The following is a 12,620-nucleotide window of genomic DNA, read 5'->3' as shown; positions in this document are numbered from 1 at the left end:
GTCTGTTCAATGCACTGAATAGACCACTGACTGGAGGTGTTGCGCTGGAGTTTTGAAAATTAAATGAATTCAATATCTGGTTAGTTTATGTCAATACAGAACTCAACAGCGTTGTTGAGATTCAAATTTCAAGTATAATGTGTCTATGCAGCTGAATTCCCTGTATGTGTCTCGGAGTGTCACAATGGGATTTTATTTATTATTTATTTCCACCTTTGTCATCCAGTCATTTAACTGTTAAGGGGATTTCGTCACAGAACCCAGGGCTGAATACACTTAAGAATGTGTTAGACGACACAACGTTAAAAAAACTGTGGAGATGTGCCTTTGATTCAGCATCATAAAAGGAAAGCATCTGTCGGTCACAATCAAAGAACACTCCAAGTGTTGTAAGAATTGCTTTTCCAGATTCTGGTAGGCTTTGAAATATGAAAGGGCTTTCATTTCCACATACTGGCATTTGAGGGTCACCAGGGACATAATAACATTTTCCTTTTTCATATGTAAAAACCCAGAAACCGTTCTCAGGGGTTAAGGGGACAACAGCCCTTGACTGAGTGGCTTCGTATGTGGCTACACCAACATACCATGACTGTTTCTCTTTGTTAAAAATATTATCTTCCCTCACCCTCACTTCCCAGTATAACTGTCCGGAGCGGAATATGTCCTCACTAAAGACATGAAGAGCCATGGGAACATCAGTTACTTTTGACTTCTTATAAAAAACATTCCTTTTACTTGCATACACGTCTAGGTTAGGGTGAGCAGACTTTGGGTCCAGAGTGATTTCCACTAAAAAAAGAGAATAAGATTTGGTGAATTCATTCACTCACATGGTTTGCTGATATGGATGTAACTTGATGAAGGTACAGCCATGTAATGATATTATGTTAGTTCTTTGATCATGTGTCCTACCTTTGAATCTTTTCACTTCGCCCCATGCTGTAAATGAACAAATCAAATCAGATAAATATTTATCCACTAATCTTATCAACTGAAAATAGACATTGGGTTCCTTTTCGTCTTATGGGTGTTCAATAAATGCTAATAACCCTGAATGACTGTGCTTGTGGGGTGAATAAGTTCTAAAAACCTAGAAAAAAACTTTCAATATTGAAAAGGTATGTCAATATAAATTTACCTTTTGGTTCATTTACATCTTTGTGTGTAGTTGTTTCCTTGGCAGTTTGCATACCACATTCTGCATGAGTAAAACATATGATTATTGACATAGTTTATTATTGATACGTAATATGAATCAACCATATTGATTGATCTCTATGATCGATGCATGATACATTACTCATTAAGTTAAATCCTTAGCTGCTACATTCATTTTTTGACTTATAAATTAATGATATGTACCATTGATTCTCGAAGACTATAACTTATAAATGCCTCATGAACTTAGTTCAACTGTCTTACCACATCAGAGCCCAAAATATAAGATTTACTCCAATGTTTTTAAACAATGTAAATGTAAACAAACACTGTATAGCCTCAAAACACGGTTAAAACTTCCCTGGAAACCCGACGTTGAATTCCATTGAATTCTGCTTCGGGCAGAAATGAGCGTTTGAATCAGGAAAGTTTCCTCTCATGACCTCTACAAGCCAGAATGTTGAATAAATGTATATTTAAACGTACTTTACCGGTGGTCCGTGCGGTTGGTCCTTTTGGCGGTAGGAATTTGAGACAATATATCCACAGGAAACTATAATTACATCAACTTTTCAAAGCGCTGGTAGTGCTTTCAGATTTCTATCACCTGAAGCATACGCGCAAGATAAAAATACATGCATGAGACGCATGCATACTTGCCGAGCTCGTGCCCGTGTTTACATGGTTCTGCGCATTCTTCAGGTGATAGAAATCTGAAAGCACTACCAGCGCTTTGAAAAGTTGATGTAATTATACTTTCCTATTTTTTTTTTAAACAATACAAAACATACACATACAAACGTCAGCATACAAATGCACATAAAACATCAATGACATAACACCTGCTCAGACCCACCTGGTCAAACCCCCATCTCCAGAGCCCACATCACTTTCCAACACATGGCCTCAAACTGCACCATTTTGTTACTCTCCGTCGCCCACGCACTTTCAACATTTAGTTAATAAAACATCTGACCTTTCCATTGTGTTAATGATGGAGGATTGGTTGATTTCCAGTTTTTAAGTATCCGTTTTTTTCAAGATAGTTGATGACAAAAGTATCGTCCAACCTTTCGGGTATCTCACTGCACTCATATGCCATGTCTTGAAATATGCAGACAGACGGATTAAAAGTACATTTACATTGTAATACTTCAGACAGCCAACTTTCTAACTACGCCCATACCTTTTGGACTTTATAGCATTCCCAGAAGGCATGGATTATTGAGTCATTGTTAGTTTTACATGACTCTGCTAATGTGCTGTAAATTTGTGAATTTTGTCTCTTCTATAATAAACTATATAGTTTATACTGGATTAAGTGTACAGTTTTAACTGTAATTTTGTTAGTTGTGTTCCAACATTCTCTCCATCAATATCAGTTATTTTTCAATCTTGGTTCCAATAGTCTATATTTTTTTTCTAAGAGATTGTCAGTTGGAAAGTCTTTCTGCAAGGTATTGTATATCTTACCTACAGTACCGGTCAAAAGTTTTAGAACACCTACTCATTCAAGGGTTTTTCTTTATTTTTACAAATTTCTACATTGTAGAATAATAGTGAAGACATCAAAACTATGAAATAACACATATGGAATCATGTAGTAACCAAAAAAGTGTTAAACACATTTTTGATATTCTTCAAATAGCCACCCTTTGCCTTGATGACAGCTTTGCACACTCTTGGCATTCTCTTAACCAGCTTCACCTGGAATGCTTTTACAACAGTCTTGAAGGAGTTCCCGCATATGCTAAGCACTTGTTGGCTGCTTTTCCTTCACTCTGCGGATCGACTCATCCCAAACCATCTCAATTGGGTTGAAGTCGGGGGATTGTGGAGGCCAGGTCATCTGATGCAGCAATTCATCACTCTCCTTCTTGGTCAAATAGCCCTTACACAGCCTGGAGGTGTGTTGGGTCATTGTCCTGTTGAAAAACATATGATAGTCCCATTAAGCCCAAACCAGATGGGATGGCGTATCGCTGCAGAATGCTGTGGTAGCCATGCTGGTTAAGTGTGCCTTGAATTCCAAATAAATCACAGACAGTGTCACCACACAATAACACCTCCTCCTCCATGATTTACGGTGGGAAATACACATGCAGAGATCATCCGTTCACCCACACCGCGTCTCACAAAGACACGGCGGTTGGAACCAAAAATCTCCAATTTGGACTCCAGACCAAAGGACAAATTTCCACCGGTCTAATGTCCATTGCTCGTGTTTCTTGGCCCAAGCAAGTCTCTTCTTCTTATTGGTGTCCTTTAGTAGTGGTTTCTTTGCAGCAATTCGACCATGAAGGCCTGATTCACACAGACTCCTCTGAACAGTTGATGTTGAGATGTGCATGTTACTTGAACTCTGTGAAGCATTTATTTGGTCTGCCATTTCTGAGGCTGGTATCTCTAATGAACTTATCCTCTGCAGCATTCCTCATGGGAGCCAGTTTCATCATAGCACTTGGTGGTTTTTGCAACTGCACTTGAAGAAACTTTCAAAGTTCTTGAAATGTTCCATATTGACTGAACTTCATGTCTTAAAGTAATGGACTGTCATTTCTCTTTGCTTATTTGAGCTGTTCTTGCCATACTATGGACTTGGTCTTTTACCAAATAGGGCTATCTTCTGTATACCCCCTACTTTGTCACAACACAACTGATTGTCTCAAACGCATTAAGAAGGAAAGAAATTCCACAAATTAACTTTTAAGACGGCACACCTGTTAATTGAAATGCATTCCAGGTGACTACCTCATGAAGCTGGTTGAGAGAATGCCAAGAGTGTGCAAAGCTGTCATCAAGGCAAAGGGTGGCTATTTGAAGAATCTCAAATATAAAATATATTTTGATTTGTTTAACAGTTTTTTGGTTACTACATGATTCCATATGTGTTATTTCATAGTTTTGATGTCTTCACTATTATTCTACAATGTAGAAAACAGTAAAAATAAAGAAAAACCCTTGAATGAGTAGGTGTTCTAAAACTTTTGACCGGTAGTGTATATTGTGAATATCCTTTACTGACTCAAATAGGATTCCCTCAAGATTGCTCTGATGTCCAAAAGATTTCAAATCAAAATGTTCTGATATGAAACTTTTAAGTTGCATGTATTTGAAAATATCTACATTGGTCAGTCAAAAATGGCTTTCTAATTCTGTCATGGAAATACATTTATTTCCTAATTTATTTACGATTTCTATGCCTTTAGTTTTCCATGTATACCAATTTATCGGCGAATTCTTAAAAGCTATCCATATGGTTGTGTTTTTCGGGAGTGATATATTTTCTTCCATGTTGTTATAGTGTTCTTAACTATGAAGTGTTAATGTTCTTAGCTTTATCCTTTGAAAATAGACATGGAAAAGATTCTGGGGATGAGCATGCTAACCTTCAATATGTACCCATTGTTCCTCTAGTGCATTTAATTATATGTAAAGTAAAATCCTTGGGTGGCGAGTTGATACAATTCCAAGTCTAGAAGGTTAAAACCTCCCTCAGACTAAGGAAGATGTTAATCTTTCTTTTTTATTCTATGAGCTTTATTTGCCATACAAAGTCTGTTATGACAGAGTATACTTTTTAAAGAATGTCTTCAGTGGGGTAATTGATATTACCAAGAATAAATATCCAAACTTTGGGAGCCATGCCATTCTGAAGAGGTTAATTCTACCTGTAAGATTTATGGGAAGATTATGCCATTTAATTAGATCTGCTCTCATATTTTTGAGTAATAAAATAAAGTTATTTTTATATCATTGTTGTTTGTTGTCACTTATTAAGTAAGTGTTTTATATTTTTTGTGGTCCACTTAAAGGATTGCTGTAGATCATGAGTAATTTTTTTTTCTTTTGCCATTATTCTGTTTCTTTTTTTTCACATTCATTTTATATCCTAAGATTTTAGAGTATTATGTAAATATTTTTAGCAAGGGGGGCATTGAGTTTTCTATATTGGTCAGGTATATCAGGAGATCATCTGCAAATACGTTTAGTTTATATTCATGTTTACCAATACTGATACCTGTTATCTTTGGGTCTGACTCATGTCTAATTGTTTCTGCAAGTGGTTCAATTGCCTGTGCAAACAGGAGGGGGGAGAGAGGACACCCCTATCTTGTGCTCCTTTTCTAAAGCAATTTCATCAGATAATGTATTACTTGTGTATATTTTTTGCTTTAGAACATTTATATAATATTTGTATTTATTATTTCAGCTGGAAAGTAATGATACTTTCCTGTGGATGTGTTGTCTCACATTTCTACTGCCAAAAGGGCCAACCGCATGGACAACCGTAATGTGGTAAAGTACGTTAAAATATATTTTTATTCTACATTCTGGCTTGTAGAGGTCATGAGAGGAAACGTTCCTGATTCAAACGCTCATTTCTGCCCTTAGTACAATTCAGTGCAACTCAACGTCGGGTTTCCAGGCAAGGTTAAAACTACAATTTTGATATCATGGATGGTCAGTCCTTGCATCCGTAGCTCTGTGTATGAATTTGAGAGTGGTTACATTTATACAGGCCCACGCCTTAGCTTTTAACGAAAACAGAGGTGGGGTGAACACTTTGTTATTGTTTCAATTAAAGACTCTTTAATGGAACAGTACCTTCATTTGGCACTTGACTTTTACCTACTTCACCTGGAGATGTATTAGAAACAGAGTGTCATAGTAAGAAATACCATTTGAAAATAGAAAATCTATTTAATTTGAACACCACCTTACTGAGTTTAATTCTAAACGTATTTTAGTCAATTTCTAATTAAGTGACACATATTATTTAGCTAATGTACTGTAGATATACAGTATACACAATTTTTACATCAAATAATCAACAAACATAATCTTCACTACAAAACACAATAAATGCTCATTCAAGTTACCTTACATTTACATTTACATTTTAGTCATTTAGCAGACGCTCTTATCCAGAGCGACTTACAGTTAGCACATACATTATTTTATCGAACCCACAACCCTGGCGTTGCAAACGCCATGCTCTACCAACTGAGCTACATCCCCTGCCGGCCATTCCCTCCCCTACCCTGGACGACACTGGGCCAATTGTGCGCCGCCCCATGGGTCTCCCGTTCGCGGCCGGCTACGACAGAGCAATGTTAAATAAAAATATAATTAAATAATAAACAAAATGTACCTGCGAAAAGAGCTGTTTCTTCTATTAAAAGAAGACGTTACAAAAAAAAGAAACCAAATATGTTAAAATCATGTTATCAAATGTGTAGAAATACACACAATAGTAACACATATAGAAGTAATACCTGGCCTCTCAGTAGACTCTGTTTTATCTGAAATAAAATGAAACTAATATTAATATAAGTAGGTCATGCAATATTACTTTGTTAAAATGTATTGTATTATATCAGGGATATTTTCAATGTTATCATTACACCTAATATTATAAAGCGGCAAATCCTAACGTTCACTTAAGTTGAATTTTCACAAAGTCTCCAATTGACATCTATGCATGACTAAGTTAACATTTTACTTAAGTGGAAGTTAAGATTTGCCCCTAAATGATTAGACAACACTTAATACCGTCTGCATAGACTGTTCACATTTAATTGAATATGTGTTAGCTTGTTGACATACCAGTTTTTTTGTTCCAGATGAAGAGCCCAATGACAGCAAAGACTAGCAGTAAAATAATCTGAGTTGTGATGAAGGCTCCAAGACTCCAATGACCTATACAAGGATTTATCAAACCATTAAACATTTTACATTTAAAGAAATCTGTACTTAAAATCTGAAGTGAGTCTTATTTTCCAAGTTTATGATCTTGTCTTTTGGTAGATATAGTAACTCGAGACAACATGTTAGAGGTCTTCACCGGTCCACCTGTACCCGAAAAGTCGGGTTGGACCTAGTTGTCATGGGTCTCTGGTATTTGTAATTATAACCGATTTGCCCGTAAGGACCTGTACAGACCCGAACGCGACTGGTGACGTAGAGAGAGAGTGAAAATCTCTTGCTTTTCACGAAAGTGGTGCGTGAAGCTTGCTGTTGTTGCCGGCCAATCACAAGTCATCAAAAGCATCACTATAGTAAAAGAGCCTCCCCGTGTGTAAAGAGAGTTAGGAGATACAGGTAATTGACAAAATAAAGGAAACACCGACAAAGTGTCTTAAAGGGGAATAATGACACATTTCAAAAATGTGTCTAAGTTCCTAAACCCCTCGAACTCGTTGTTGGACTGTCTGTCAAAGTGCAGACCTCTCTCACTCAGGGAGAGCTAGAGCGAAAGCTATGCCACAGGGTTATGCAGCCCCACACTCACTGCAGCGCTAGCTAGAACTGTGGAAAAACGGAAATCTACGAAAAAAATAAACATTCTGTCACAGTGAAAATACTAAATTGGGGAAGTCCAATCAATTGTGAGATATGACATATACATTTTATGTGATAAATTTGGGTCGCGGGTTCACAATTTGATCTTTTCTGAGATCTAACATGGTCATACCATGGAGATGGTCATACCATGGATCATTTTGCTATTTGAATTTGAATTTTAAGACCCTTTAGGTATGAAAAAAAGACGATTTGATAAAATATTGGATTTGGCATTTACTACTATAGGCCATTTGCATTTTAGTCATTTAGCAGACGCTCTTACCCAGAGCGACTTACAGGAGCAATTAGGTTTAAGTGCCTTGCTCAAGGTGACATCAACAGATGTTTCACCTTGTCGGCTCGGGATTTGAACCAGCGACCTTTCGGTTACTGGCTCAACGCTCTTAACCGCTAGGCTACCTGCTTCCATAGAACTGCATTGAATAACACATTCATAAATGGCAAAACAGACAGTCAAAAACATTTATCATAAGGAATAAGGTTTTGACATGTCTGTACTATATCTAGGATATATAAGAAAGCAATGTTGAATACCCGTTTCTTATTGGCTAGAAGGGCATTCTAGAATGGACATTAAAACCAGATAACGGGACAGTTGGAAAAGATATTGGGACACCTTGCAATCATGACGCAACAAGCGCATACACTTGCAGACCGTACTGGCTACAAAGTTACAGAAAGCTAAACCAACAACCACACAAACTAAAATTGGATACATTGCAAACACAGGTCCAAAGAGAAAATGTTATTACTTCCATACTTTCATTTTTTTTAAACCGCTACCGGGTTACCTTCAGATGAGTCCCGTGACACTTGTGGGGGTCGTACAAACTGAGAAGACCATTGTGTTTGTGAGAGCCTCATCTTTCCATATAGTGGTCAGATTAGTTTGTAGCCCAAACGGTTCGAACGCGACACACAGAAGTTGGCACAGATGATACCGACTTCAGACGAGTCCCGTGGAGCTTGTGGGGGTCGTAGAGCAAGACGGAGAACAACATCGTGTTTGTGAGAGGCGTATCTTTCCATAGAGTATTAGTTTACCACTTTCCATTGCATTTGCGTATGTAGTGGATTGAGACGCAGCCAATACAAAAAAACGATCTCTATCTTAAACAGACGGATTTTGATTGGTATTTTTTTATTATGTTGCGTCAATCAACTCTTAAGGATGAATTAACTCAGGAATCACACATGTGGAAGCACCTGCTTTCAATATACTTTTTATCCCTCATTTACTGAAGTGTTCTTTATTGTGTCAGTTACCTGTTGATCATATCTAATTAATGGAATATGGAATTAAAATGACGGAATTAAAAGGTAAATGAGAAGGATAGACTACAATGACCAAGATCTATGGCAGCTAGAAGTTAGTCTAACTAGTGCGAGTTGGCTTGGTTGCTGTTTTTCTCTCTCTCTCCCTGCCTGGACCCGCATTACTCACACACACACACACACACACACACACACACACACACACACACACACACACACACACACACACACACACACACACACACACACACACACACACGCAGCCGCTCCCCCTGCTAGAGTGGTTCCGTTTCTCTCTCCATCGCGCTTTAACAGCTCCAGTTAAGTTCTTTTGCTGCTTCCCTCAGATTGGATCAGACCGGGTCTGGTTGTCTTTGGGTCCGTTCAGACCAAGTCTCTATCTTTTAAGAATTAATTTATTCAGGTAGGTGTCCGTGTAGGAAAGCCCAAGGTCCATTTCACAACAGGTCCAAGTTTTTTTTGTTGACTGGTTTGTGGGTATAATTAACTTATTGTGTTAAGTTGACTAAGATATTAAATGATGAGATACTGATTAAGATTTCTGAGATTCTCACTCTCCATTGGAGCTCTGGGCAGGATTCTACTCTCCTTCTTCACCTCCTCAGACAGAGAGACTGTACAGGAGAGCCAATCGGAGTCTGAGGGAGAATACAGCAGCCAACTACTCACACTCACCAAGCCCTGAGGATCTGAAACAGAGAGCAAGGGGGGGATATACACACTTATTCACAGACAGACACAAACAGCCGTACATAGTTGCAGTAATGATCCAGACTAGTGTCTGCAATAACCTGGAGTGTTGAGTACTTCTTGTCCATTTCTGATCTCTGTCCCCGCTTTGTTTCTCCAGGTGAGTGTAGGTTGTGGTGACCATCCCTCTGATGAACAGGTAACGTTCACCTGACTTCCTCCTCCTCTTGCTTCAGCAACAGAGACCACTGGGGTACCACCTAGTACTAATGGCCAGATGAGGCGGGAGGTGGGGCAAATTACAACCGTGAGGACAATGATTGTGAGAATCTATTTAATTGTGTGCATTACATTTTCCTCTGGGTTACTTTAAACTTGCATAAACAATTGCCACCTTCTCTCTACATTTCAAAGAGAGAGATCACCCAAGTTACGAAATGGCATATTGGTTTCCTTACCCTGTAAGCAGTGTTAGACTGCCACTTGTCCATAGACTGCTTACAGACTAAGTAAACCAATGTCATTTTGTGAACTATTCCTTTAAACTAAAGTTACAATATCCATTTCACTACAATATTGTGAATATTACAGTATATTTGCAGTGCAACTGTTCTGTCTGTCCCTCACACACAGCTAAACACAGTGCCTTCAGAAAGTATTAACACCCCTTGACTTTTTCCACATTTTGTTACAAAGTGGGATTGAAATGGATTTAATTGTCATTTTTCTGTCAACAATCTGCACAAAATACTGTCAAAGTGGAAAATAAAACACTAATATATCTTGATTAGATAAGTATTCAACCCCCTGAGTCAATACGTTAGAATCACCTTTGGCAGCAATTATAGCTGTGAGTAAGCTGGGTAAGTCTCTAAGAGCTTTGCACACCTGGATTGTACAATATTTGCTCATTATTCTTTTAAATTCTTCAAGCTCTGTCAAGTTGTTTGTTGATCATTGGCCTTGTGTTTTAGGTAATTGTCCTGCCGAAAGGTGGATTTATCTCCCAGACTGTTGGAAAGCAGACTGAACCAAGTTTTGCTCTAGGATTTTGCCTGTGCTTAGCTCTATTCTGTTTATTTTTATCCCAAAAAATGACAAGCATACCCATAACATGATGCAGGCACCACCATGCTTGAAAATATGAAGTGTGGTACTAAGTGTTTTGTTGAATTTGCCCGAAACATAACGCTTTGTATTCAGGACAAATTTATATATTTATTACCATATTTTTTGCAGTATTACTTTAGTGCCTTATTGCAAACAGGATGCATGTTTTGGAATATTTATTTTCTGTACAGGCTTCCTTCTTTTCCTTCTAGTATTGTAAAGTAAATACAATGTTGTTGATCCATCCTCAGTTTTCTCCTATCACAGCCATTAAACCATACAACTGTTTTAAAATCACCATGGTGAAATGCCTGAGCGGTTTCCTTCCTCTCCAGAAACTGAGTTAGGAAGGGCGCCTGTATCTTTGTAGTGGCTGGGTGTATTGATACACCATCCAAAGTGTAATTAATAATTTCACCATGCTCAAAGGGATATTCAATGTCTGCTTTTCTTTTTTTTTACCCATCTACCAATAGGTGCCCTTCTTTGTGAACCATTGGAAAACCTCCCGGGTCTTTGTGGTTGAATCTGTGCTTGAAATTCACTGCTCGACTAAGGGACCTTACAGATAATTTTATGTGTGTGGTACAGAAATGTAGTAGTGATTTAAAAATAATGTTAAACACTATTATTGCACACAAAGTGAGTCCATGCAACTTATTATGTGACTTATTGAGCACATTTTCACTCCTGAACTATTTTAGGCTTGCCATAACAAAACGGATTGAATACTTCTTGACTCAAAACAATTTAGCTTTTCATTTTTAATTAATTTGTAAAAATTTCTAAAAACACAATTCCACTTTGACATTATGGATTATTGTGTGTAGTTCAGTGACACAACATCTCAATTTAATCCATATAAAATGCAGCCTGTAAAACAACAACATTTGGAAAAAGTCAAGGGGTGTGAATACTTTCTGAAGGCACTGTAGCTACCCATTCCACACTGTCTACACAAGCACAGTGCAGTCTTCAGTCCCTTACCATTTACTGTGAGGAAGACACTGGCCTTTTCGTACCACTGTGCGCTGCTGACATGGCACACATACTCCCCCCTGTCTTCTAGAGTGACCCTCTCCAGTGTCAGTGATACGTTCCCTCTCTCCAGCCCCCCAGTTAGAGACACCCTGCCCCTGTACCGGGGGTCCACAGGGGCTTCCTGGATCTTGTGATCTTTGTACAACAAGGCAGGTTTGTTGAAGTCACCGGACCGGTACCAGCGCACCTCCAATGGCTCCGCATTGAAGAGAGGTGAGAGTTCACAAGCCAGAGAGACCGAGGAGTTCAACACGGTCAAGATCAGACCATGAGGGACCTTTAAAGTGAAAACCGCTGAGATAAGAGTGAGATGTAGAGTGCTTGTAAGAGGGTGTGAAAATTAGCAATTTATATAGGGCATTACAACACTTTGCTTCATAAGGGATTTACAGCCTGGTCTTAATCCTCTATAAATGTGGTTATAGATGTTGATGAGCAGTTATTACCACCTACTGTATATGGTGCATTGTAATGCATTATGTACAGCTCATAAGGCATACATGTGTTTATAATGCATTATGAAGAGGGTATAAGTTTTAATGAAAAAAGCTAAGACAGTTATATGGAAGAAATCAATGTTTTTGCAACTATTAGACCGTTGATGTGCTCACCTGGACTTTGAGCTGCCATGCGAACTGTCAGAGCTGTCAGTGTCATCAACCTCAGCCACAGACCTGTGTTAAAGATAAAGGACATCCTATTGATGACAATATCATCATAACTGCAGTTATTATAAGACATTTAATCTATTGCGTCAATAAACACGTACAGTAGTAGGGTACAACACTGGTATGTTCAGATAAAAATATATTGAGTAGAACAGACATGCCTCTAGGTAGAGTATAATGGAATTTCTTTCTGCAATGTTCAGTATGTCGCACCCTCCTGAATATGACCCTAGTCATTTGATCCAATTCCACATTGTTTCTCAAAGCTAAAACCATTAGGTCATA

General features: G+C 38.2%; 1 protein-coding gene across 1 annotated transcript in view; it reads right to left on the bottom strand.

The window, feature by feature from the left end:
* The window catches only part of LOC311112106 (butyrophilin subfamily 1 member A1-like), a gene marked incomplete at both ends in the record, with an annotated part of 30,927 nt that extends 18,630 nt beyond the window's left edge, over positions 1-12,297 (bottom strand). The window contains 4 exons of the mRNA XM_084155083.1: positions 9,381-9,515; positions 9,618-9,782; positions 11,614-11,961; positions 12,279-12,297. Coding sequence (XP_084011209.1) covers positions 9,381-9,515; positions 9,618-9,782; positions 11,614-11,961; positions 12,279-12,297 — 667 coding nt within the window. The remainder of the gene's footprint in view (positions 1-9,380; positions 9,516-9,617; positions 9,783-11,613; positions 11,962-12,278) is intronic.
* Between the last annotated feature and the right edge of the window lie 323 nt (positions 12,298-12,620).

Source organism: Coregonus lavaretus, assembly GCF_964263955.1.
Source record: "Coregonus lavaretus genome assembly, chromosome: 38".
Classification (NCBI taxonomy): Eukaryota; Metazoa; Chordata; class Actinopteri; order Salmoniformes; family Salmonidae; genus Coregonus; species Coregonus lavaretus.
Note: the sequence above shows the minus strand (reverse complement) of the source record. Positions and strands in the feature narration are given on the sequence as shown.